Source organism: Tachyglossus aculeatus, chromosome 11, assembly GCF_015852505.1.
Source record: "Tachyglossus aculeatus isolate mTacAcu1 chromosome 11, mTacAcu1.pri, whole genome shotgun sequence".
Lineage (NCBI taxonomy): Eukaryota > Metazoa > Chordata > Mammalia > Monotremata > Tachyglossidae > Tachyglossus > Tachyglossus aculeatus.
The window spans coordinates 28,784,248-28,808,467 of record NC_052076.1 but is presented as its reverse complement, the minus strand read 5'-3'; the positions used below and the strand labels follow the sequence as shown (position 1 = coordinate 28,808,467).

At 48.1% G+C, this 24,220-nt stretch overlaps 1 protein-coding gene and 1 non-coding gene across 2 annotated transcripts in view; one reads left to right on the top strand and one right to left on the bottom strand.

Moving 5' to 3' along the window:
- Positions 1–24,220, bottom strand: part of SKAP1 (src kinase associated phosphoprotein 1) — a 413,802-nt gene that overhangs the window by 3,958 nt on the left and 385,624 nt on the right. The window contains exon 12 of the mRNA XM_038754037.1: positions 1,453–1,561. Within this exon, the coding sequence (XP_038609965.1) occupies positions 1,466–1,561 (96 nt within the window). The 3' untranslated portion in view covers positions 1,453–1,465. The remainder of the gene's footprint in view (positions 1–1,452; positions 1,562–24,220) is intronic.
- Positions 21,622–21,759, top strand: LOC119935279. Its single transcript, XR_005453165.1, has one exon. It is a non-coding gene; the product is annotated as a small nucleolar RNA SNORA7 (small nucleolar RNA).

Genomic DNA, 24,220 nt, shown 5'->3' with positions numbered 1-24,220 from the left:
GTTCCATTTTCCATCACCACCACGGTTGGTGCTGCCCATTTAAGACCAGAAGGTGGCGCTGTAACATTCTCCCAGTCTCTGGCAGGCTCATTCATTCATTCATTCATTCATTCATTCATTCAATGGTATTTATTGAGCGCTTACTGTGTGCAGAGCATTGTACTAAGCGCTTGGGAAGTACAAGTTGGCAATATATAGAGACGGTCCCTACCCAACAGTGGGCTCACAGTCTAGTGAGCCCCCCATGGGACAACTGAATCACCTTGTATCCCCCCCAGCGCTTAGAACGGTGCTTTGCACATAGTAAGCGCTTAACAAATGCCATCATTATTATTATTATTATTATTAGAAGGGGGAGACAGAGGACAAAGCAAAACATATTAACAAAATACAATAAATATGGACAAATAAAGTAAATAAATAGAGTAATAATAATAATAATGGCATTTATTAAGCGCTTACTATGTGCAAAGCACTGTTCTAAGCACTGATAATAATAAATAATAAATAATGACTAATAATAAATAAATCTATTTATTTATTATTTATTATTATTTATTAATTTATTGATTTATTAATGACTAATAATAAATAAATAAATAAATTTATTCCTTATTTATTTATTGTTTATTAATCTATTGATTCATTAATGACTAATAATAAATAAATAAATAAATTTATTTATTATTTATTTATTGATTATTTATTGTAAATAAATAATAATAATAAATTATAAATAATGACTTCTAATAAATACGTACAAACATATATACAGGTGCAGTGGGGAGGGGAAGGAGGTAAGGTGGGGGGGGATGGGGAGGGAGAGGAGGGGGAGGAGTGTTCTTAGTCCAGAACACTGGACTAAGCGCTTGGAAAGTCCAAGTCGGCAACATATAGAGACGGTCTCTACCCACCAACGGGCTCACAGTCTAGAAGGGGGAGGCAGACAACAAAACAAAACATGTAGAAAGGTGTAAAAATCGTCAGAACAAATAGATTTAAAGCTAGATGCACATCACCCTTCCACCTGGAGTGGTGGGATACGGTGGGTACTTCGAGGGCAACTGTGCCCTTTCAGCGGAGAGGCAAGGGGCCATCCGGCCGGGGGCCTGGGAAACATTTCCCGATTCAATGATCGGAGGGCCACAGCATCATCATCATCAATCGTATTTATTGAGCGCTTACTATGTGCAGAGCACTGTACTAAGCGCTTGGGAAGTACAAATTGGCAACATCTAGAGACAGTCCCTACCCAACAGTGGGCTCACAGTCTGAAAGGGGGAGACAGAGAACAAAACCAAACATACTAACAAAATAAAATAAATAGAATAGATATGTACAAGTAAAATAAATAAATAAATAGAGTAATAAATATGTACAAACATATATACATATATACAGGTGCTGTGGGGAAGGGAAGGAGGTAAGATGGGGGGGATGGAGAGCACATACCTGACTTTCGTCTTTATTCCACCTCAAAAGCGGCCGTGAGGTACTCCTTTGGGACAATCCCAATAAGGTTGTTCAGTTCTCCGACCCACCAGCCAAACATGTTATACTCCTGCAAATAGAGAAGACAACCGGGGTGGGAACTGGCTGTTAACCTCCTTTAATAATAATGATAATAATAACGATCATCATCATACTAATTGTGGTATTTGTTAAGCGCTTACTATGTGCCAGGCACTGTACAAAGCATGGGGGTAGGTACAAGCGAATCGGGTTGGACACAGTCCCCGTCCCACGTGGGGTGCACGGTCTCAATCCCCATTTGACAGATGAGGTCACTGAGGCCCAGGGAAGTGAGGTGACTTGCCCAAGGTCACCCGGCAGACAGGTGGTGGAGCCGGGATGAGAACCCACGATTTTCTGACTCCTAGGCCCAGTTTACCCACTTTCCAGCATCCTTTGGGGAAGATATTTGTCAGGCCTTATTATTTGGATTTATTAGCTGGGATCACCTAGGTCCACCCTTGGTCACTGGCGAGAAGGTTAAGGGAGTTGGATGGCTTATTTATTTATTTATTTATTTATGGATGGAGAAGCAGCATGGCTCAGTGGAAAGAGCCCGGGCTTTGGAGTCAGAGGTCATGGGTTCAAATCCCAGCTTCGCCAACTGTCAGCTGTGTGACTTTGGGCAAGTCACTTAACTTCTCTGTGCCTTAACTGTAAAATGGGGATTAAGACTGCGAGCCCTACGTGGGACAACCTGATCACCTTGTAGCCTTCCCAGCACTTAGAAGAGTACTTTGCACATAGTAAGTGCTTAATAAATGCCACCATTATTATTATTATTTGTTTATTTTAATGTCTGTCCCCCCCTTTGTTTATTTATTTACTTATATTAATGTTGTCTCCCCTTCTGGTCTATGAGCTTGTTGTGGGCAGGGAATGTATCTGTTATTGTGTTGTAATAATAACAATGTTGGTATTTGTTAAGCGCTTACTATGTGCCAAGCACTGCGCTAAACGCTGGGGTAGATACAAGGTAATCAGGTTGTCCCACGTGGGGCTCACAGTCTTCATTCCCATTTTACAGATGAGGAAACTGAGGCCCAGAGAAGTGAAGTGCCTTGCCCAAAGTCACACAGCTGACAAGTGGTGGAGCCGGGATTTGAACCCATGACCTCTCACTCTAAAGCCCGTGCTCTTTCCACTGAGCCACGCTGCTTCTTGTACTTTCCCAAGCGCTAGGTACAGTGCTTTGCACACACTAAGTGCTCAATAAATACGATTGACCGAATGAATGAATTCCTAACCAGGAGGTCGAGGGGTCATGGATCTGACCGGGGAACGGAATTCCTTACGTCCTTAAAAAGACCGTACTCTTAACACAATCCAGGAGAGTGGATCAACTTCCTCCCTCCATCGCATCTATATTCTCGCCGCCCGGGCCGGGCACAGATTGAAACCATTTCGGACACGGGGGAATTGAGAACTGATGACAACAGAGACTCTGCTTAGCGTCGCGGACACTTTGCGTCTGCTGAGCCGGGGATGGTGCCCTTTCAATACCCAAGCTCGCTTCAGATTGAACCCACTTAACCCGGGAATTCTCTGGAAGCTCCCTTTGGCCTTCCCATTTTCTTAATTTCGGGTATTACACGCGTGTAATTGGGACCGCCTGTCTGAGAGGCGGCTCATCCCAGGGAGGGATTTCCCAATGAGTCCTGGGTATGGTGCTCAGTTCCAGATCATAAAGGAAATGCCTTCCTTAGGGCCCCCTTAGCGATGCCTGCAATCAATCAATCGTATTTATTGAGCGCTTACTGTGTGCAGAGCACTGTACTAAGCGCTTGCACGGAGCAGCCTGCAGGGAGAGTTCATGGGGCTCTGAGTTGTTTTTAATGGTATTCGTGAAGTGCAAATACCCTACTGAAACCCGGGGTAGATACACGCTAATCAGGTTGGACAGCTTGTACTTCCCAAGCGCTTAGTACAGTGCTCTGCACACAGTACGCGCTCAATAAATACGATTGAATGAATGAATGAATGAATGACACAGGCCCTGTCCCACATGGGGTTCACAATTTAATCCTCACTCTGCAGATGAGGTAAGTGAAGGGCAGAGAAGGGAAGCAACTTGCAAGGATCGTGTCTGCTTATTATTGTACTGTCCTCTCCCAAGCATTTAGTACAGTGCTCCACGCGTCGAAAGCGCTCAATAAATACAACTGACTGACAGTGAATGAACATACTTGCCTAAGGTCAAAGAGCAGACAAGTGGCAAAGCCACCTGTCAGGCTGTCCTCTCCCAAGCTCTTCCTACGATGCTCTGCACACAGTAAGCGTTCAATAAATACCACTGATGATGGGTTGGGACACTTTTTTTATTGTGATTACAAACCTGTCAAAGAGAAGCAGCGTGGCTCAGTGGAAAGAGCACGGGCTTTGGAATCAGAGGTCATGGATTCAAATCCCGGCTCCACCAATTGTCAGCTGTGTGACTTTGGGAAAGTCACTTCACTTCTCTGGGCCTCAGTTACCTCATCTGTAAAATGGGGATGAAGACTGTGAGCCCCCCCGTGGGACAACCTGATCACCCTGTAACCTCCCCAGCGCTTAGAACAGTGCTTTGCACATAGTGCTTAATAATTGCCATTATTATTATTATTAAGTGGCAAAGCCACCTGTCAGGCTATCCTCTCCCAAGCTCTTACTATGATGCTCTGCACACAGTAAGCGTTCAATAAATACCACTGATGATGGGTTGGGAAACTTTTTTTATTGTGATTACAAACTTGTCAAAGAAAAGCAATGTGGCTCAGTGGAAAGAGCACGGGCTTTGGAGTCAGAGGTCATGGGTTCAAACCCCGGCTCAGCCACTTTTGTCAGCTGTGTGACTCTGGGCAAGTCACTTCACTTCTCTGGGCCTCAGTTACCTCATCTGTAAAATAGGGATTAAAACTGTGAGCCCCCCATGGGACAACCTGATTACCTTGTAACCTCCCCAGAACTTAGAACAGTGCTTTGCACACAGTAAGTGCTTAATAAATGCCATTATTATTATTATTATTAAAATGGGTTCAAGCTAATGCCGTTTCTTCCTTTCTGCCCATCTGGATCTGCCTTATGTGAGGGCGGAAGGAGATTCCTCTTTGAGCCCTCTCCCTCTGTCTGCCGCAGGCTACCATGCCGCAGTCTCCCCGTTCTAATAACAATAATAATGATCATGATGATAATAATGATGGTTCTTGTTAAACACTTACTACGTGCCAAGCATTGTTGTAAGTGCTGGGGTAGATACAAGTTAAGCAGGTTGGACACAGTCCCCGTCCCCCATGGGGCTCACACTCTTATCTCCGTTTTACAGATGAGGTAACTGAAGCCCAGAGAAATGAAGTGGCTTGCCTAAGTCCTCACGGCAGACATGCGGCGGAGGCAGGATTAGAACCCAGGACCTCTGACTCCCGGGCCTGGGCTCTATCCACTAAGCCACACTGCTTCTCAACAGGGGTTCCTCTGTGCCTATCTTGCTGTTAATCCCGCAACTCTCTGACCCTTTTTTTAAAAAAAGGTATTTGTTACGGGATGATGTTTCAGTAAGAAGGAAGTCATCTCTCTCCCCTCCATTCTTTCTCCTCCTCCCTCTTTCTCTCTTTTCCTCTTTCATGTCCGTGAAACTCTATCCCTACTGGCCTTTCGGCTTTCTCCCAGGTAGTGTGGGCGATTTAAACGGGAGCCGTAACTTCTGAGCTCCTTCAGATGAAAGTCACTTAGGAAGACGGGTAAGACTCGACCTGCCAGATGTCTCCTTCCCTACTGCAGGCTTCCAGATGTGGCAGGCCTGGAGGGGGAAAAGGGGGAGTTGGGTGGGACCCCGGGGTTTTCCGCCGACTGAACGGCGTCTCCCTTTAGACCGGATGTCTCTGCAGGCAGGGATCCTACCCTGATAGAAGCAGACTGGAAGCAGCTGAGATTTCACAGGGCACGTTTAGGCTCCGGGCTGTCACTACCTCGCTGGAGGCCCAGGCCGAATCCCGCTGTCAGCAGAACCTGCAGCTCTCCACAAGTGGCGAGAGCAGAGATGAGCAGAATAAACCCTCTGCCTTTCGACATCCCAGAAAACGGAGAGGGGAAGAGGAGTGGTGCGTCGCCGCTGAAACCCGGAAAAGTCATCCAGGGAGCTGACCTATCCCTTTGGGGCTAGGGACGGAAGGGGCCGAGAGGCCCCGGGGTGTTCCCTGCCAAGATGAAGAAACCCGAGATTTCTCTTCCACCTCCACTCCCTTTTCCCGCTCCGGCTCCGTCTGAACACCACGAGGTATTTTAAAATAATTTCTGCCTTGATGAATTGCCGGGGAGTCCACAATTGCTCATAATCAAAGGGAGAAAAATGCAAATTAGATCCGGCCGAGAACTACCAGCACCAAACGTTTATTTCACTGCACAGTGCCAAAAAGAATTAAAACAACATTAAACTCACAGCAATCATGTTTAAGCCCTCGTTTCCAAGTGCCAAATTGCACCACTCTGGATCATACAGATGTTCGTTAATTATGCTAATTTTTATTAAACTATTAAAACGAAGAGAGTACTGGCTCAGCCAAGCAGACCCCAGATCGGAGTGAACTCTGCTCTTGTCTGGAGGTACTAATTTATTAAGTTTGCTGATTCTTGGGTTTTTTGGTTTTTTTTTTAGTTTTCGGGTGGCAGAAGAAATAGATTGCCCGGAATTGACGCCTCAAACCCAGTGAGGCTGGCCCATCCCTAGTGGTTGGGAAAGATACCCCTGAAGCCCAAAGGGATGTCACCGCCGATTCCCAAAGTCTAAAAAGTGGGGTGCCAACCTCTCCCTCGACCATCAACCGCTTCGGGGACCCCAAGGCCGACCCGATCCCCGGGGGATTCAGTAATTTGCTATCCAGATCCGCGGGCAGATAGGCGACCTGCTCGTGGCCTGGGAGATTACGGTGCCTATGTTGGAGGCGCCCATCATACCCGGAGGTGCTCACAGGCACATGGGACGGTGTTCTCCCCCTCCCCGCAAATCCGGTTGTGGAAACGCTTCCCGTTCAACATGATTCCAGCTGCAGTTTGGCTCTGATCCTAAATTCCTTGAAGACCCAGCAGTGCCTTCCCCCATCTCCTCGCCCACCCAGATAATGAAGAGATTTGGGGGGGACAGAGAGAGAGAAAGGGAGAAACGGTTCCTTGGGCCAGCGGGGCTCCCGGGGCGATGAGCCAAACCTAGCGCGGACCTGAGATCGACGCCTCTCTCATCACTGGCAACTGACGGGGGCGTTTATGGGGGATAGCTCAGTGCCACCGAAGGATTTATGCTGCTAATCTCCATCAATGAGGAAAAAATACCAAACCTGCCATAAAAAGAACAGCAAATTCTATAAACACAAAAGCAGTGTGGCCACCAACCACGGGCCAGGGCACAGCTTGAATCTGCCTCAAGTGGTTTCCCTGTTGCTGTTTACGGCTTCGAGACCACTACGGCCCTCTTCGCCGCTCCTCCTGTCACAGGGCCCTGAGTCCCTGTATGGTGCTACAATACCCTGTCAGTCGGTGTCAGGGGATATCAGAGGGAAAACAGCAGGCGCCTATCATAAGCCCTGAAAGAGATTAAATACCCCTACTACATGATTGCTACATTTTAATTTCTCTCCTCCCTGCTGGTTCTTATTTGTATAATCTGTTCCACTGCTTCCCTGGAGGAGCACAGGCGTGACCTGAAATGACCACTCGGTCCTGAGCTGAGAATCCCATTTCTCTGCTCCGTGAATCCCGGGCTGCTCCGACGGAAGGGATCGGATGCTCCCTGGAGCGAAGAGAAGACGGTGCGATCCCCGGGTCACCCCTCCCCTTGCTCGGGAAGGATCCCGCCCTCTGGGTTGGCAGGGGAATCCCGAACCCTCGTCCTTCTCTGCTCCGCTCTCTGGCACCTTCGGCCTCGCTCCCGTCAGTCCCAAGTGCTTAGTACAGTGCTCTGCACACGGGAAGTGCTCAATAAATACGACTGGTAGACTTATCTTCTCCGGCAGAGAGCTGGTTTTCTTCTCCGGTATCCGGTGGTGGGTGTGGTGGGAGGGAGGGGTGGAAATCGAGCCACTTGATCCTTCGAGCCACTGTTGTTCCTCCCTCAAAGCCAGGTTGTCCTCTGACAGTTCTTTTTAAATGTCATTTGTTAAGCCCTGACTATGTGTCAAACACTATTCTAAGCGCTGGGGCGGATTGTAAGCTTGCTGTGGGCAGGGAATGTGTCTGTTTATTGTTGTATTGTACATACTGTACTCTCCCAAGTGCTTAGTACAGTGCTCTGCACACAGCAAGCATTCAATAAATATGAGTGAATGAAGTGAATTAGGTTGGACACAGTTCCTGTCCGGCATGGGGCTCAAGGTCTAAGTAGGAGGGAGAATGGGAAAACTTAGGCCCAAGAGAAGTGAAGTGAATTGCCCAAGGTCACGCAGCAGGCATATGGCAAAGCCAGGATTAGAACCCAGGTCCTGTGATTCCTAGGCCCGGGTTCTTTCCGCTAGGCCCTGCTGCTTCTGCCAGAGCGAAGTTTTGCGGGCACTCTCTGCAAAAACCTCTCTGGCGTTGGTCATGACACTAATGTTGGGGACAGAAACTGCTGACTTGGAAGTAACTGTGCCTCGGTTGCCTCATCTGTAAAATGGGGATTAAAGACTGAGCCCCACGTGGGACAACCTGATTACCTTGTATCTCCCCCTGCGCTTAGAGCAGTGCTTTGCACATAGTAAGCGCTTAATAAATGCCATCAAAAAAACGCCATCATTATAATAAGCGCTTAACAAGTACCAACAGAATTATCTTCTAGACTGTGAGCCCATTGTTGGGTAGGGACCATCTCTGTTGCCGATTTGTACTTCCCAAGTGCTTAGTACAGTGCTCTGCACACAGTAAGCGCTCAATAAATACGGTTGAATGAATGAATGAAAGAAACTTTCACCACTCAGTAGGGCCCCTGTCTCCCCACCATGACCCCCCCAACCCAAATGATGCAAAACTCCCTGAGATAACAACAACTGTGGCGTTTGTTAAGCTTAAAGACCCTCCCAAACCCTTCTTCTTCTCCTTCTCTCTCAGAGCTCCTCTCACTAGCCCTTGTAAACAACAAGACTCCAGTTTAGGAGAACAATTAATCAGTCCCTAACACAGAAGATCAATGACTGTTTGATATACGTATGGGAAAGGCTAATCAATCACAGAGTTATTGGTTTATGATTGCTTATTCCCCTTATTAGTGCTTGCGGGCCATACATTATTGTTGGAAAAATGGAGAATTCTAATTTGTAAATGAGGCAGATTGTGTGTTATTCCCGGGTCAGCCGATAACGGCAGATAATCACGCTGGGTCAGCCGCGGACTCTATACCTCAGAGATCCTGTTTGCTTCTGAAGCCCTTTCAGGATGCTCAGGATGCCAAAAATGAAACGGAGCTCAAGCTTTGTGATGAATACCACCTCCAAACTCCAAGGGAGACAAGGCGGGGAGGCGGGGATCGCTCACCCAAGGCAAACAGGTGCCAGCCCCCTGACGCCACAGGCCTTTACGCCGTAAAGCATTTTTAAAAGGGAAGGGGAAACGGTCAGCGGAATAGACGTTGAATTAGAAAGGTCGGGCCCCATAAAAGGCCCAGAATTCAGCACCCCGTGGAAGCCAGAGGCGGCTCGAAGGCCTCGCCTGTCTTTTCTTTGCCTCGTCTTAGTTTCTTGGCAATCAGTTTCTCCTCTTTCATTATTCAGCGGTTTGGTCTAATAAATCATCGTAAAAATGAATTATTAAATTTGCCCCGTTGCACCGTTATTTATTTGTTGTTACCGGGAACTAGCTCAACACGGTTCTGTGAACAGGAGGCAGAGGAGACAGGGTTTGAAGAGTCCAGTAAAGGGCGTGTGTGTGCATTTGCGTGTTTGTGTGTGGGGCAGGGGGCACGCTAGAAAAGGAGGACGAGTGAGCTTGGGAAAAGCCAGTGACCATGTTAAGTCTGAGGAGCGGGTTGGCGGAGATGGAGGGGCATTGCGCGACGGCAGACACTGGTAGAAGCGAAGTGGATGGGCAGACTCGAGCGGGGCTTTGTAAGGGAAGGATGGATGAGGCGGAGGGTGGAAATGACTGAGTCAAGGAAAATGTTCAGCTCTAAGCTTGGAATGCTTTGTGTGTTGAACTGGGGATTGGGAAGGCGGGGAGGGGGGTAAGAGAGAGAGAGAGAGAGAGAGAGAGAGAGAGAGAGTCAGATGTGACGGGGGAATGTGTGAGGTCTGGCAGCAAAAAAACAGGATGCTGTTGATGTGGAGCTACGTGTGTGGCATGCGGCCGGTGTGTGCACACGCAACTGAAGGAAAGCAAGAAAAACACAGGGCGGCGAGGCTAAAAGCGAAGCCCAGGTGGGGATGAAATGGGGCAGAGGGGAAGGTGAAACGTCCAGTCTGAGGTTCACCCATAGAGGGTGGAGACATTTGTATCTTTAGCGGGGCAGGAGCAGAGGGCGGAATTTGGGAACAATAAAGACGGGATCATTTCTGAGCCGATAGGATTGTGATGCCATGTGAGACGGCCGTATTAATATGTATTCCATAAACTGAGCCGCTCACAGCTTTGCACTGTTCTGTTTTGCTGTGACCGCAGTACCAGCCTCAGGCACCACAACACAATTTGGAAACAATGTGACGGAAATGTTTAATCTGCTCTGCCCATCTGTGCTGCGTATTTCTCCAGATCTCCCTGAGAGAGGCGCCTTGAATCTCCACATTGCCTTTAATATTCTCCTAAATCACCTCCCCACTGCACTTCAAGGGCCATTGCTACAATATCACAGGTTCATCTAAAGTGCATCGGGGAAGGGGGTGGGGGTGGTCGGGGCAGGGGCAGGGGGGTGGGTGGAGATGAAGCCTGGGATATTTTTTATTTTAAAATAATTTTCGAGGATAGTCTTTCTTGCCCCCTTCCCCTTCGCCTTCAAAAATCAAAACGAAAGGAAAAGGAGTTATTCTACTCCGGCCATAAGGTTGTTACTGGGGTTGTGTGGGGCGAAATGGCCTAGGATGGAGTAGAATCATTCTCCAAAGAATTACTTTGATTAATCTCAAGTCTCTCAATCAGCAACGCTCTTGTGCGTGTGCGTGAGCATGCGGACGCGCACATGTCTAGGGAAGACCCTCGTTTCTTTCCTCCCTGCACTTCGCTTATATAATCTGGGCACCGAGTTCAGGATCGGCCTCAAATTGACACACCGGACAAGGAGGCCTTCCCCTACCCTCAGCAAAGTCCAAGACAGGCGTTTCTTCTGTCACTGACCAACTGGCCCAAAAGGGGAAGAGCTTCTGCCTCTAAATTTGCCCACATCCCTCCAGAGAGGGGAAAGACAGGTGTCGGGCTTTCTTCCACTATGAGAAGAAAGAGTTCTCCTGCGCCAGAGATTTGCACTAAGTTACCGTGCTCATCTCCCCCGTCCATCCCTACCAACACAGACACCCCGTACTCTCCCCTGCACCCCACCAAATCTTGCCAGGGAGGTATTTTCAGGCCGGCGTTGGTTGGGGCCCGGGGGTGGGAAGGACCGAGGGGAAGTGAGGGGAATGGGGAAGCCAGACAAATGGGAAAGAGTTGTGGGCCGCCAGGAAAATTAGGATTCCTTTCGCTTGGTGAATTAAAGAAATGAATAATTTAATCCTCAAGATTGTTCTGGCGAGGGAGAGGCAGCGTCCCAGTTGCGAAGCCCTACAGCCTGTCGGTGTGTTACATCATCTGCACACGGAGGTGTTTCCATGGTAACCGCTTATAGCTTCATTTCCTGGATCCCTCTAGGGGGTGTCACAGCCAGATCCACCTGCTTTTCACCCTACCCTCGGTGGGGTCATGGTAAGGTCGCCAGAATAAATGAACGTGGGTACTAATGATCTGTTTACTGGCTGTTTATGCTCTGTGTGTGTCAGGGGCACTCACATTTAGAGAGCTCATTATGGCTGCAATTAGACTGCACCATCGCTAGATATTTAACTCCTTTTTCTTTTAAATTAGCATTTTAATAACATTCTTTGAGCAGAGAAACAAAATGACCATTTTTCACGGACAAACTTCTAGCTGTAGGTGCAACTTTAATGACAAAGTTGCCCAGGGAAAGGCAAAACCCCCTCCCCCCGCCTAAAGCCCCCACACCAAAAACAAAACAAAGGGCCAGCCTTCCCACCTCGCCCTCCGCCTTCCAAAAAGGACATTTTTATTTGCTTTCTAACAGACTCAATTCCTAAATTTGTTTGGAATCCAATTATTTCTGGTGGTTTCCCATCCTGCACTCTTGTTGGAAGGAAATTAGCAGCCATTGAAGTTAACTTTCCATGTGACCTGTGAAAGGGGCTCCAATAATTACAAGTGCGAGGAGCCCCAGCTCTCCGGAAGTCCCTCGCTGCGGAATCGAGCAGCGATCAGGTGATCCTGGTACTAGAGTATCTTTAGACAGTGACCCCCAGGGCCGCCTCCCCTAACAAGGTCACCATCCTCATTTCCTTCCGTTCCATAATTCTCCAAGTCGTCTTATTCAACTGCAGAAAACAGAACGCGAGACCTGTAATTATGCCAACGGTAGGTGGAAGGAAAGGGGGAATGATCGGTGTCACATCTGGTCCTTTTCTAAACGGCTTTTCGCTTGGAGATGTCCAGGCACGAGGGAGGCCGAAGCACACGGGGAGAGGAAAGGAGGCTCTAAAACCAGTGCTGCAACTGGGCCGACCTGATGGGTTTCGGCAGAATAAGCCTTTCTTTTCGGGAACCCGGTTCCCCCCGGCACCTTTCTAGAGCATCTCCTTGTTCGCCGGCTCTCCGTTCGGGGGGAAATACAGTGAAAAATCACAATCCGAATGTTTCGATTATCTTTCTCGGACCCTTCCATTTTCATTATTTATTTCCTATAAATCGGGACCCGGCCGAACGTAATTCTGCCGACAAGGAGGCGGCTGGGGCGGCCAACACGGACGGGGAGATAGATGGTGGGTGCGCGGAAGATAGATGCCGCCAGTTAATGAAAAAAGAATGGTGTGTCTTCCCACCAGTGTCCACCCAGTACGACCTATGGAGCAAGTGAATGGGTAAACTCTAAAACGTATCTCTAGGTTGGAGGGGTAGGGGGAGGAAAGCAAGTAAGAGGTAACAGACTGGTCCATCCACATGCCCACGGTGTTCAGAAATGTCTGCTTTTGAGACCCACCCGGAATCCACGTCCAAGTGTCCAAGATGGGCCATTCTCTTGCACCGCCGGTTTCTATCAACCCTAACCTACCCTTTCCGTGATAATCGACGGGGGATTTCAAAGCCAGAGGTCTTGGCGGGGAGGAGGTCAGTGGTTGAAAAAACGAGAGGTAGGGAGACGAGGAGAGGGCCCTTCGCTGCGTTAAAGGGCCCCATCGGACAGTCCCGCCTCAAAGGGAGAGATCCGAGAGATTGGCAAAAAAACCGCGGCTTCGGTAAAGAGGCCGGCTGAAAATCTTTCCTCTTCGGCATCAGCTTCGCTGCACCTTAGAATCGGCTGTTTCATAAATAAAATACGGATGGCACAGGCTATAATTTGGTGATAGCTACCCTAGGACATATCTAGATGCACTTCTGTTATTTTAATTAAATACTGCATTATGGTTTGTGACAACCGCACAAGCTACGGCGTAAATGAATTCGGAATTAAAGTCTTACTTAGGCATCCAGTAATTTTTGTTTCATTTCTCAGTTTTACAAAGCAAATAGCTATAAAATCAAGATGTTTGTTCATTTACAGATGGAGCAGCTTTGCAAAAAACAAAAACAAACAAAAAACCACAACACATACCCTTGGTTGTGCGTGCACACACACACACACACACAAACACACAAAGCAGCACAGCTCTCAGTCTGACTTGCTTATGAGCTGCATCACAAAGAGAAATGCTTCTCTTTGACTGTAATGTGAAATCGCTGAATATTAATTGCTGGAGTTACTCTTATCTTTCGAGCCGGTTCTGTCTTCTAACCATTATTCTGATGGCTGCAGGATCATGTTGCTGGGAGACTTTCTCCGTGCTTACCAGTTAGCGCCCGATTTTAGTTTATTTCTTTAATCTGAATGCGCACAGCATTCCCTGAAAGTTCCAGAGGAGCATGGGGTGGGGTGAAGGGAGGAGGGAGGAGAAACAGAGCTGGAGGGTCGGAAGGTTGGGAAGACTTCAGTGCAAATTCCTGCAGCCCCCAAATCAAATATTTTTCATTCCAACAATATTAATGATTCCTTAATTAAACTGGAGAGGACATTTCAATTTGGAATCATCAGTGGGTGGGTTTAAATGCCATTTTCTTGGCAAATCAGGAGAAAGGTTCAGCCTGTGTCCCTCGGCTGTCAGAAAGAGATTTTCATAAAAACTGTAGATGGTCAATGGATTTTTTTTTTTTAGATTTGAAAGAATACTAGTTACCCCTCCTGGATGTACCATATTGAACACTAAAAGCCTTTCAAAGTCAGGTTTATGACATTTTATTGGGCTTTTGTCTGCCCGTTTTAGTCTGGCCGTCCGGAGGATCTTTTCCTACAGGTTTGATTGCTGCATGGGTTCACGCCAATGATCCCAAATCCCCCCGAACAGAGCAGACTAGCTCGATAGGGAAGTTCCTGTCCCTTAATGAGAGATGAGTTTATATTTCCCTTATTATTTTTCTAGTCTATTATTATTGCTATCATTACCGATACTATCATTGTATTTCTTACGGACCTGGCACTGTGCTAAGCGCTGGAGTCAATGTAAAATCAAACAATTCAGATCCGGTCCTTGTCCCAAAAGGGGCTCGTGATCTAAGTGGAGGAAGGCGCCAGAGTAAGTTATAACTAATGGGAGCAATTAAAACGGTTATTGAACTGAATCTATATATTTCTACGGAATTTTGGCAACAGATAGGATTCTTATAATCTATAAAATAAAATATAATTATAAGCAAACAAAGCTTTTGCAACCCATTTCCAACCGGGTACCTCGGTGAAATGTCAAGCAGTCTCTTTGGCAGATATGTGAAGAGTTCATTACTAAATCTCTGTCTAATCAACAAAGAGTTGACTCTGGAGGAGCTGCTGCTATAATACTGGCGGTGGAAAATGGAGGGAATGTCACAGTTAAAGACACAAATTTCCCCCGTAATATATTCGAATGGAAACCTCCGAATCCAATACTACATGGGCATATCTAATAAATTTACAATATTTCAGCCTCAACAGCCTTCACTGGTTAGTTTTAAAGATTTATGTGGTAAAAAATTACTCAGTGATGAATATAGTTTATTCTGTGCAGTATTGGAGGTATAAGGAATTAAACTACCGTCTTTAACAGTAAATTTATTATTACCTCTGTCAAAAGACGAAGCCTTTAACGGCATTTGTTATAAATTCACTGTAAAATAAATGGCTCGAATTTTTTTTCCACTGGAGTTTGCGAAGCAATGGGCGGTTCTGAGCAACAGCCCAACCCCACGGTGGTTTACGCGGTTCTCGATAAAACCTTTATTCGGGGTGGGAGTCGCGGGGGGTTAATTGTCTGGTCTGGAGCAGGCCAGGCTGCGTTTTCCCCCGATTCAAGGAACGGGACAAGGGGATGAGAAGTCCAGGGTCCCGCTGGGGAAGAGGGTGCGGGAGAGGGAGGCTTCCCAGGGGGAGAAAAGCTGTTTTTAGCCCATTCCTTTAGGAGTTCGTAATGAATGGCTTGACACCCAGCAGACAGATCTGATGGGCAATTGTGTCTCCTGTGAGCAGGTTTACACACATACACACGCATGCACACACACCCCCTTTTGTCCTCTCCTGGAATGGGTGTCCCCTCATTTATAAAAATTACCTGGAAGGAATGAGGCTGCCAGGGTTTGTTCTAGACGATTGGTTCCTGTCTGGGGGAAAGGAATGGGCTCGACTGAATTTGACCGGTGCCTGACCGTTGCCTCCCGGCTGACCCCGCAGCCCATTCCCATCTTCCCAACTTGGTGGCCTCCCCTGGGGGTTATTAACGAGAAGAAACACCACAGACACCACCATCACCACCATCGTCTCCGGCATCGCGGACCTAGGCCCGAGCTGCTTGTTAACAAGGAACCCAGGGTGGCGTGGGGTGGCGGGGGGGAGGCAGGGCTCCTACTTCTCTTCCGCGCAGTCATAAATAAGCCAGGCTATGCCATTTTCCAATAGTAGCCCTCTCTGGTTAGGTCAGAGGTGGATAATGGTTATTTGACAAGCATTGATCAGCTTCATCATGCCGTTCAGACATGGATTCTCGCCCCGCCATGTACCTCCAACCTACCCTGCATCTATACCCCTCCTCTCCACCGCCCCACCATCTCTCCCCCATCCTCACCTCCCCTGAGCAGCCCAGGGGGGGAAGAAATGGTGCTTGAGGAAGATTTAAATGGACACTAGATGTCACCAAATAACCTCCTTTCCCTCAGAGCCCGGAAATGGGGGGAGGGAAAAAAAAATCCCTCATTTAAAGCAATTGAGAGAATTAACTTATCGGCTTTTATGGGGTTGTTGCCTCATCTAACTAAGCCCACTTAAAAATAGGAAGTATTACAGCATCCCGATGATAATTATAACGTACAAATCACTTCTGGAGAGGTGGAGGGGGGGTGGTGAGGAGGGGCACGCTCTGCATTCTCTCAGCCGCCCTTGCTGGGGGAGCGGGAGAGCCCTCGGTTGGAAACAAAACAACGCTTGGAGATACAGGAGCAACCGAACAGCGGCCTGGACGCGTCGTGGAACCGCGGCGTGCGGCGGGAGAAATCGGAAAGCAACCGGGATCCAATCGAGGCGCGGCACCGATGCCGGTCTGAGACGGAAGGCCGGCCGATGCAAGGCCCGTTCGTTCTGAGTTGGATGCCAACTTTGGCTCAATGCCCCATGACCACCGACCTTCATAACCGTCCTTGAGAGCGAAGGACGGTACGGGGCCGGGTGGTGAGCACGCTCTCCCGTCAACGATCACGGTGGTCGGGCCCAAACTGTGGCCGGTAGTGCCAAATGGAGCCCTTCACCTCAAGGCCCAATGCACCTCCGAAGGACCTGATTTCACTACACCCCACCGCCGCCCTTCCGGCACGCCGTCCTGGACTCTCCCAAGTGCTCAGCACGTAGTAAGCGCTCGAGAAGCAGCCTGGAATAGTGAATACAACGCAGACCTGGGAGTCAGGCGGTCATGGGTTCTAATCTCGGCTCCGCCACTTGTCTGCCGTGTGTCCCTGGGGAAGTCACTTCATTTCTCTGGGCCTCAGTTACCTCATCTTTAAAATGGGGAGTGAGACTGTGAGCCCCACATGGGACAGGGACTGTGTTCAACCTCATTTGTTCGAATCCACCCCAGCGCTTAGTACAGTGTCTGGCACATAGTAAGCGCTGAGCAAATACCACAATTACTATTATTATTAATAATAATAAATACGATTGAATGAATGAATGAATGAATGCCAATCATGCTGACCTCTTATTTTTTTAGATGGCATTTATTAAGTCAAATCCTGTTGTAAGCACTGGGATAGGTACATGACCCTTACTCTTTTCCTCTCTGCTTTGGGGCCGCTCAGGACCTTTATTTTTATTATTCTTTTTTTTTCTTGTGGCAATTATTATTGCTCATTAAGCGCTTACTATGTGTCAAACACTGTTATAAGCTCTGGGGAAGATACAAGTTAATCAGGTTGGACACAGTCCCTGTTCCACATGGGGCTCGAAGTCTAAGTAGGAGGGAGCAGGGTTTAATCCCCATTTTACAAATGGGGTAATGGAGGCACAGAGAAGATAAATGACTTGCCCGAGATCACCCAGCAGACACGTGGCAGAACCAGGATTAGAAGACTTCTCTGTTAAAACAGCTCACGTGGATCATTGGCCCGGAAGGGTGACTTTTAATAAGGACACCTATTTATTCAAGCCCAGATGAATTTGAAACTACTACTACTAATAGTGATATTTGTTAGGTGCTTATTAGGTGACAGGCACTGTACTAAGCGCTGGGGTAGACAGAAGATAATTGGGCTGGACCCAATCCCCATCCCACGTGGGGCTCACAGTCCTTAATCCCCCTTTTACAGATGAGGAAACCGAGGCTCAGAGCCGTGAAGTGACTTTCATTCATTCATTCGATCGTATTTACTGAAGGCTTACTGTGTGTATCTTACTGTGTATCTATTCTATTTATTTTATTTTGTTAGTATGTTTGGTTTTGTTCTCTGTCTCCCCTTTCTAGACTGTGAGCCCACTGTTGGGTAGGGACTGTCTCTATATGTTGCCAACTTGTACTTTCCAAGTGCTTAGTACAGTGCTCTGCACACAGTAAGCGCTCAATAAATACGACTGATTGATTGATTGTCTGCAGAGCACTGTACTAAGGGCTTGGAAAGTACAATTCGGCAACAAATAGAGACAATCCCTACCCAATAACGGGCTCACAGTCTAGAAGCGGGGAGACTGACAACAAAACAAACAAGGAGATAGTCCTGGGTTCAAATCCCGGCTCCACCAATTGTCAGCTGTGTGACTTTGGGCAAGTCACTTAACTTCTCTGGGCCTCAGTTACCTCATCTGTAAAATGGGGACGAAGACTGTGAGCCCCACATGGGACAACTTGATCACTTTGTATCCTCTCCAGTGCTTAGAACAGTCCTTTGCACATAGTAAGCGCTTAACAAATGCCATTATTATTATTATTATTATCAATATCATCGATATAAATAGAATTATAGATATTTTATACCTTGCCCACGGTCACACAGCAGACCTGTGGCGGAGAAGGGATGAGAACTAGGTAACAGTTACCACGCGCGGTACCACACACCCTTTCTCACCGGTCAGGGAAGGCCCTCAAAGCCCACTGAGGATCCGGGTCAAGGAGAAGGGCCAGGAGCCAGAATTCCTGGGTTTTACGGCCCGGGGCTTGGCCGGGAACTCGGGTTACCCGTCCGTGAGATAAACACCAACGGCGAGGCTGGGCCGTCGAAAGCGTCGGAGATCTTTAGAGGAAAGGTGTTTCGGCAGGGCCCGGTGCTCTCGAGAGGGAGGATTCAGCACCTGTCCTGTCATGCCTGGTGCCCAGACTGGATGGATATGGGGATTACACCTGTTGTTGAAACCCGGCCAGCTACTGATGGCTACTAACCCCCAAATCACTTTTCCCCGCTGTTGATGCTTGGGATGTCAGACAGGACCGAGCAGCAGCCGGCGTGGGTTTCCAACCCACCAGATGGATTTTTATATTAGCTACTATTTCATGTTCAGGCAGAGCGACCGCCACGCCGAAACGGCGGCCTCGACGCTGCCGAGTTTGCTTCTGTGAGATTAATTCGGTGAAATTAATTGGGACAAGATTGAAAAGGAAATTAAAATGCAGCTGAGTGAACAGGCCTTTCGAACACCTTCTTCCTGCTCTATTCAAACTCGAATGCTGCGGTGGTCACGGGCGTCGTGTGAAGTAATTTACGAGAGGAAGGCTCTCAGGAGCCATCGGTTACGTGTGAGGGAACCTGCACAAGCGCCACAATCTGGAGCCGCTGAAGGGAGTTCAAACCCCGCCGTGGCCCTGAGTGGCGGCCCGCCGCTAAGGAAGGGGGGATGGATCATTCCTTTGATAGAAGGAGACTTTCAAAAGCCCCCGAACCCCAAAGCATTCACTCATTCATTCAATTGTATTTATTGAGCGCTTACTGTGTGCACAGCACTGTACTGAGCGCTTGGGAAGTACGGGTCGGCAACCTATAGAGACGGTCCCTACCGAACAACGGGCTCACGGTCCAGAAGGGCGAGACAGACAACAAAACAAAATGTGTAGACAGGTGAATGGGATGAACCAGATCGTTGATGGAGGGTGGGGAGGGGGACTTTTTTGGCTTAAATATCTCTTGAGTCATTCATGCATTCATTCATTCAATCGAAGTGTAAGCTTGTTGTGGGCAGGGGATGTGTCCGTTTATTCTTGTATTGTACTCTCCCAAGCGCTTAGTACAGTGCTCTGCACACAGTAAGTGCTCAATAAATATGATTGAATGTAACAATAGTGAAAATAATAATAAGTGGCATTTGTTAAGGGCTTGCTATGTGCCAGGCGCTGTACTAAGCGCTAGGGTGGATACAAGCAAATTGGGCTGGATACAGTCCTTGTCCCACGTGGGGCTCACAGGCTCAATCCCCATTTTACAGATGAGGGAACTGAGGCCCAGAGAAGTGAAGCGACTTGCCCAAGGTCACACAACAGACAAGAGGTGGAGTCGGGATTTACTGAGTGCTTACTCTTTGCAGAGAACTGTACTAAGCGTACTAAGCGCTTGGGAGAGTACAACAGAACAATAAACAGAACCATTCCCTGCCCACAAGGAGCTTAAGTCCCCGACTGACAGTCCACAGGTGAAAAGACGCAGAGCTGCGGGGTGCACAGCAAGCTCGTTGTGAGCAGGGAATGTGTCTGTTTGTTCTTGTTCTGTGCTTTCCCAAGTGCTTAGTACCATGCTTTGCACACGGTAAGTGCTCAATAAATACGACTGAACAAGTGAATGAGTGCAGGGGCCCTCCGAGGGTGGGGAGCGCTTAGGAATGGCTTGTTGGTTTTGGGGGAGTGAGAGAGGGAGGGACAGTATTTCTTGGTCGATTGTGCTATTGACACGGCCAGCCCTGTGCACAGAGAGGCTTCCCGGACGCTCGACTTGAAACATCCGATTCTCTAGTGGGTAGGGCCGGTAGGTTCTTCTGGATGTTTTGGGACAGCTCAATTCTCCATGCCTGAATGAAGAGCTGTGAGGCATATAGGCTTATTTCGGGGCAAAGAAATCCAGTTTCCTGGAATTAAAAAGCTCCAAAGGACTCTCAAGGGTCCTGACAAGAAACTAACCACTGACTGGTCAGCTGGATGCGAACCAGCAGAAGTTCCTCTCTGCGGCCAAACAAAGGCTGTGGAGTCCCCTTCTCTGGCGATTTTTTTCTTTTTCCCTTCACCGTATGCGGCCGTGCCCAGAGGCTGGGGGTCGGGGGGGTGAACTGGATGACCTCTTGGGGTTCCCTTTCCAGGAACTGCACCAGAGGGGAAGCAGTGGCCTCAGTTTCCCAAGCCGGCGGACCACCGGGTCGCACCGTTGGTTGCCCCCGCCGTCCCCTCTCTGTAGCCATTTCTGGGGCCTTACTCCCGGCCTGCTCCGTACCGGTGGGGCGGAGAGGACGGGAGCCTCGGCAGTGGGCCTCTTCACCCAGATCATGGGTTCTAATCCCTGGTCCACCACTTGTCTGCTGTGTGACCTTGGACAAGTAACTGCACTTCTCTGGGCCTCAGTTCCCTCCTCTATAAAATGGGGATTGAGACTGTGAGCCCCACGTGGGACAGGGACTGTGTTCAAACCGATTTGCTTGTATCTCCCCCAGTGCGCAGTACAGCGCCTGGCACATAGTAAGCGTTTAACAAATATAATAAAACAATAAATAAGTGGCGAGGAGGAGGCTACGGTATCTGTGGCAGTAACAGTGGCTCAGACTGTGATGCCTGGATCCTCAGCCTGAAATTTTGCTCCCCTGGCCATGGTATCCTACGGCATTTTTGTTTTTATCTGTTTGTATTTATCTCTGTCCTTGCCTTCCACATTGTTTTCAGGTTTTTACTGTTTTATCTTCCGTTAGGTGCTGGTTGCCATTCCCCTCTGCCCTGACCTCTTCTTTGATTGCAAGTTCCTTGGGACCAAGTTGGGTTGGACTAACCCAATTACCTTGTATCTACCCCAGCACTTAGTACAGTGCCAGGCACATAGTAAGCACCTAACAAATACCACGGTTATTATTATTATTATTACTATTACCAGGGATTTTTTTCCCATGCAATTTTCCGAGAGTTTAGACCAGTGTTTTGCACCTGTAAGCAGTTAATACCTCCTATTATTACTGTGACTCCTACCTGCCCAGCCCAAGGTTTCCATGATTCAAGGCAGGGCAGGGTGGAGCAGTGTGGCCTGGTGGCTACAGCCTGGGCCTGGGCATCAGAAGGACCTGGGCTCTGCTACTCATCTGCAGTGGGACCTTGGGCAAGCCACTCTAAGTTACCTCATCTGTAAATTGGAGATTAAGTCGGTGAACCCCATGCGGGACATGGACTGTGGCCTACCTGATGAGCTTGTATCTACCCCAGGCTTCCCCTCTCAGGGTCGCATCTGGAGAGTTTCCAGTCCTCTACCAGCCTCAGCTACGGGAGGGAGAGTCAAGCAGAGGCCTTCCCATTCCATTCCCAACTTGGCCAGTGGCTAGCGAGTGGAAGGCAATCTGCTACAAGTCAGAACCCACCTGTGCTGGGCAGCAGCAGCCTGGGAGAGAGTCAAGAGTGGATACTCAAGCTTACACTGCACGGAAGGAGGCAATGGCAAACCGTTCCCGTATTTTTACCGAGAAAACTCTACGGATCCACTACCAGAACGACTGCAGATGGAGTCGGGGCGTTCTGGGAAAGATGTGCCCATGACGTCGCTAAGGGTCAGAGATGACTTGACAGCATAAGACAACACCCCAGGGTTTAGTACAGTGCCTGGCACCTAGTAAGCACTTAACGAATACCATAAAAAAAGGGCAATAGGCAGGTATTTCATAAAAAAACAGCAGGGTGCAGTAGGAGCACAAGAATAAAACTCCCCTGCTTCTTCAGGCACAGTCTTTCCCCTCTAATTCCCCTTTTCCCCAACCTCTTAATCTGGATAATAATTCTTTCATCAGACCGGGGGTGGATGGAGGAAACCGGATGCAATTAGGAGGAATGAATACAAAAAAGCTGTTGGCTTGAATATCTTTTTTCCTGGACAAGCAACTAAAACAAACCTCCAACCTGTTGGGTGGGAGCACTTTGCAGTCTCTTTTCTGACAGAGTGGCAAAAACGCCGCTGGCGGCTCAAGTCTTACCTCGGAAGATACCCTCCCCACCCCCCATGACATCTGTCTACATTTGACACCTGTCTACATGTTTTGTTTTGTGTTCTATCTTCCCTTTCTAGACTGTGAGCCCGTTGTTGGGTAGGGACCACCTCTGTATGTTGCCGACTTGTACAGTGCTCCCAAGCTCTTAGTACAACGCTCTGCACACGGTAAGCGCTCAATAAATACGATTGAATGAATGAATGTTTCCCAAAGGAGGTGGTCTTTAGGTGTTGGGAGCTGAGGGGAGGTGGGAGGGTTTTAATTGAGGCTGCTTCGTTAGGTCAAAATTACTCCCCCCCTAGTTGTATCATTTGAGGGGACAGTGGCCCTGCAGGCTTCATTCATTCATTCAGTCAGTCAGTCATATTTATTGAGCGCTTACTGTGTGCTGAGCACTGCACTAAGTGCTTGGGAGAGTACGATATAACAAGGAAGAGACACAGTCCCTGCCCATAATGAGCTTACAGTCTCGGGTTAATGGCCACAAGGGAATGAAGCCAAATTTTTGATTTGTTCAGATGCTCTCCCTGCCACTGAGTTCTTTTCATGTAGTTCAGGCAGCGTGAGCTCAACTTGTACCTGGCTCTCTCCCCCTTCAAAGCCTTACTGAAGGCACATCTCCTCCAAGAGACCTTTCATTCATTCATTCACTCATTCAAGAGTATTTATTGAGCACTTACTGGGTGCAAAGGACTGTACTAAGCACTTGGGAGAGTACAATATAACAATAGATACACTGCCTGCCCACAACAAGCTTACAGTCTAGAGGAGGAGCTTAATTCCCCGACTAAGCTCTCCTTAATAATAATAATGATGGCATTTATTAAGCGTTTACTATGTGCAAAGCACTGTTCTAAGTGTTGGGGAGGATACAAGGTGATCAGGTTGTCCCACGTGGGGCTCACAGTCTTAATCGCCATTTAATCCCAATTCCTTCCCTCTTCTCCCACTCCCTTCTGCGTCACCTTGACTTGAGAGAAGCAGTGTGGCTCAGTGGAAAGAGTCCGGGCTTTGGAGTCAGAGGTCAGGGGTTCAAATCCCGGCTCCGCCAACTGTCAGCTGTGTGACTTTGGGCAAGTCACTTCACTTCTCTGGGCCTCAGTTACCTCATCTGTAAAATGGGGATTAAGACTGTGAGCCCCCCGTGGGACAACCTGATCTCCTTGTAATCTCCCCAGCGCTTAGTACAGTGCTTTGCACATAGTAAGCACTTAATAAATGCCATTACTATTATTATTATTATTATTGTTCCCTTTATTCATCCTCCCTCCCAGCCGCACGGCACTCACGCCCATATCTGTAATGTATTTATTACTATTAATGTCTAATTCCCCCTCTACACTGTAAGCTCGTTGTGGGCAGGGAATATGTCTGTTTATTGTTATGCTGTCCTCACCCAAGCTTTTAATACAGTGCTCTGCACACAGTAAGTGCTCAATAAATGTGATCGACTGACAGACCGACTGTCAAATACGGACTCTCTAAGGGAGGCAGATGGGGTGTTTGCAAACCCAGACTGTCCAGGGAGGATGGGCAGGGTGCTTAAACTGTTCCTTCCTGTAACTTTAGCCATGTCACTTAACCTCTTTGTACGTCAGTTTCCTCAACTGCCAAATGGGGATAAGAACACCTTTCTTTTTACCAACCTCGCAGGGCTGTTGTGAGGGCAAAAATGAGATTGCCAGTGTAAGAGCACTTAAACGTTGAACAAAACTAAGCTATTACTTCTCTCAAACCTGGGTTCTTCTTGGGAGACAAACAGTGAAGGGAGTTAAAGCCTGGGATGGAGTCTTCTTCTCGGGAGATAAAAAAAAAATTGGCATGAATGTC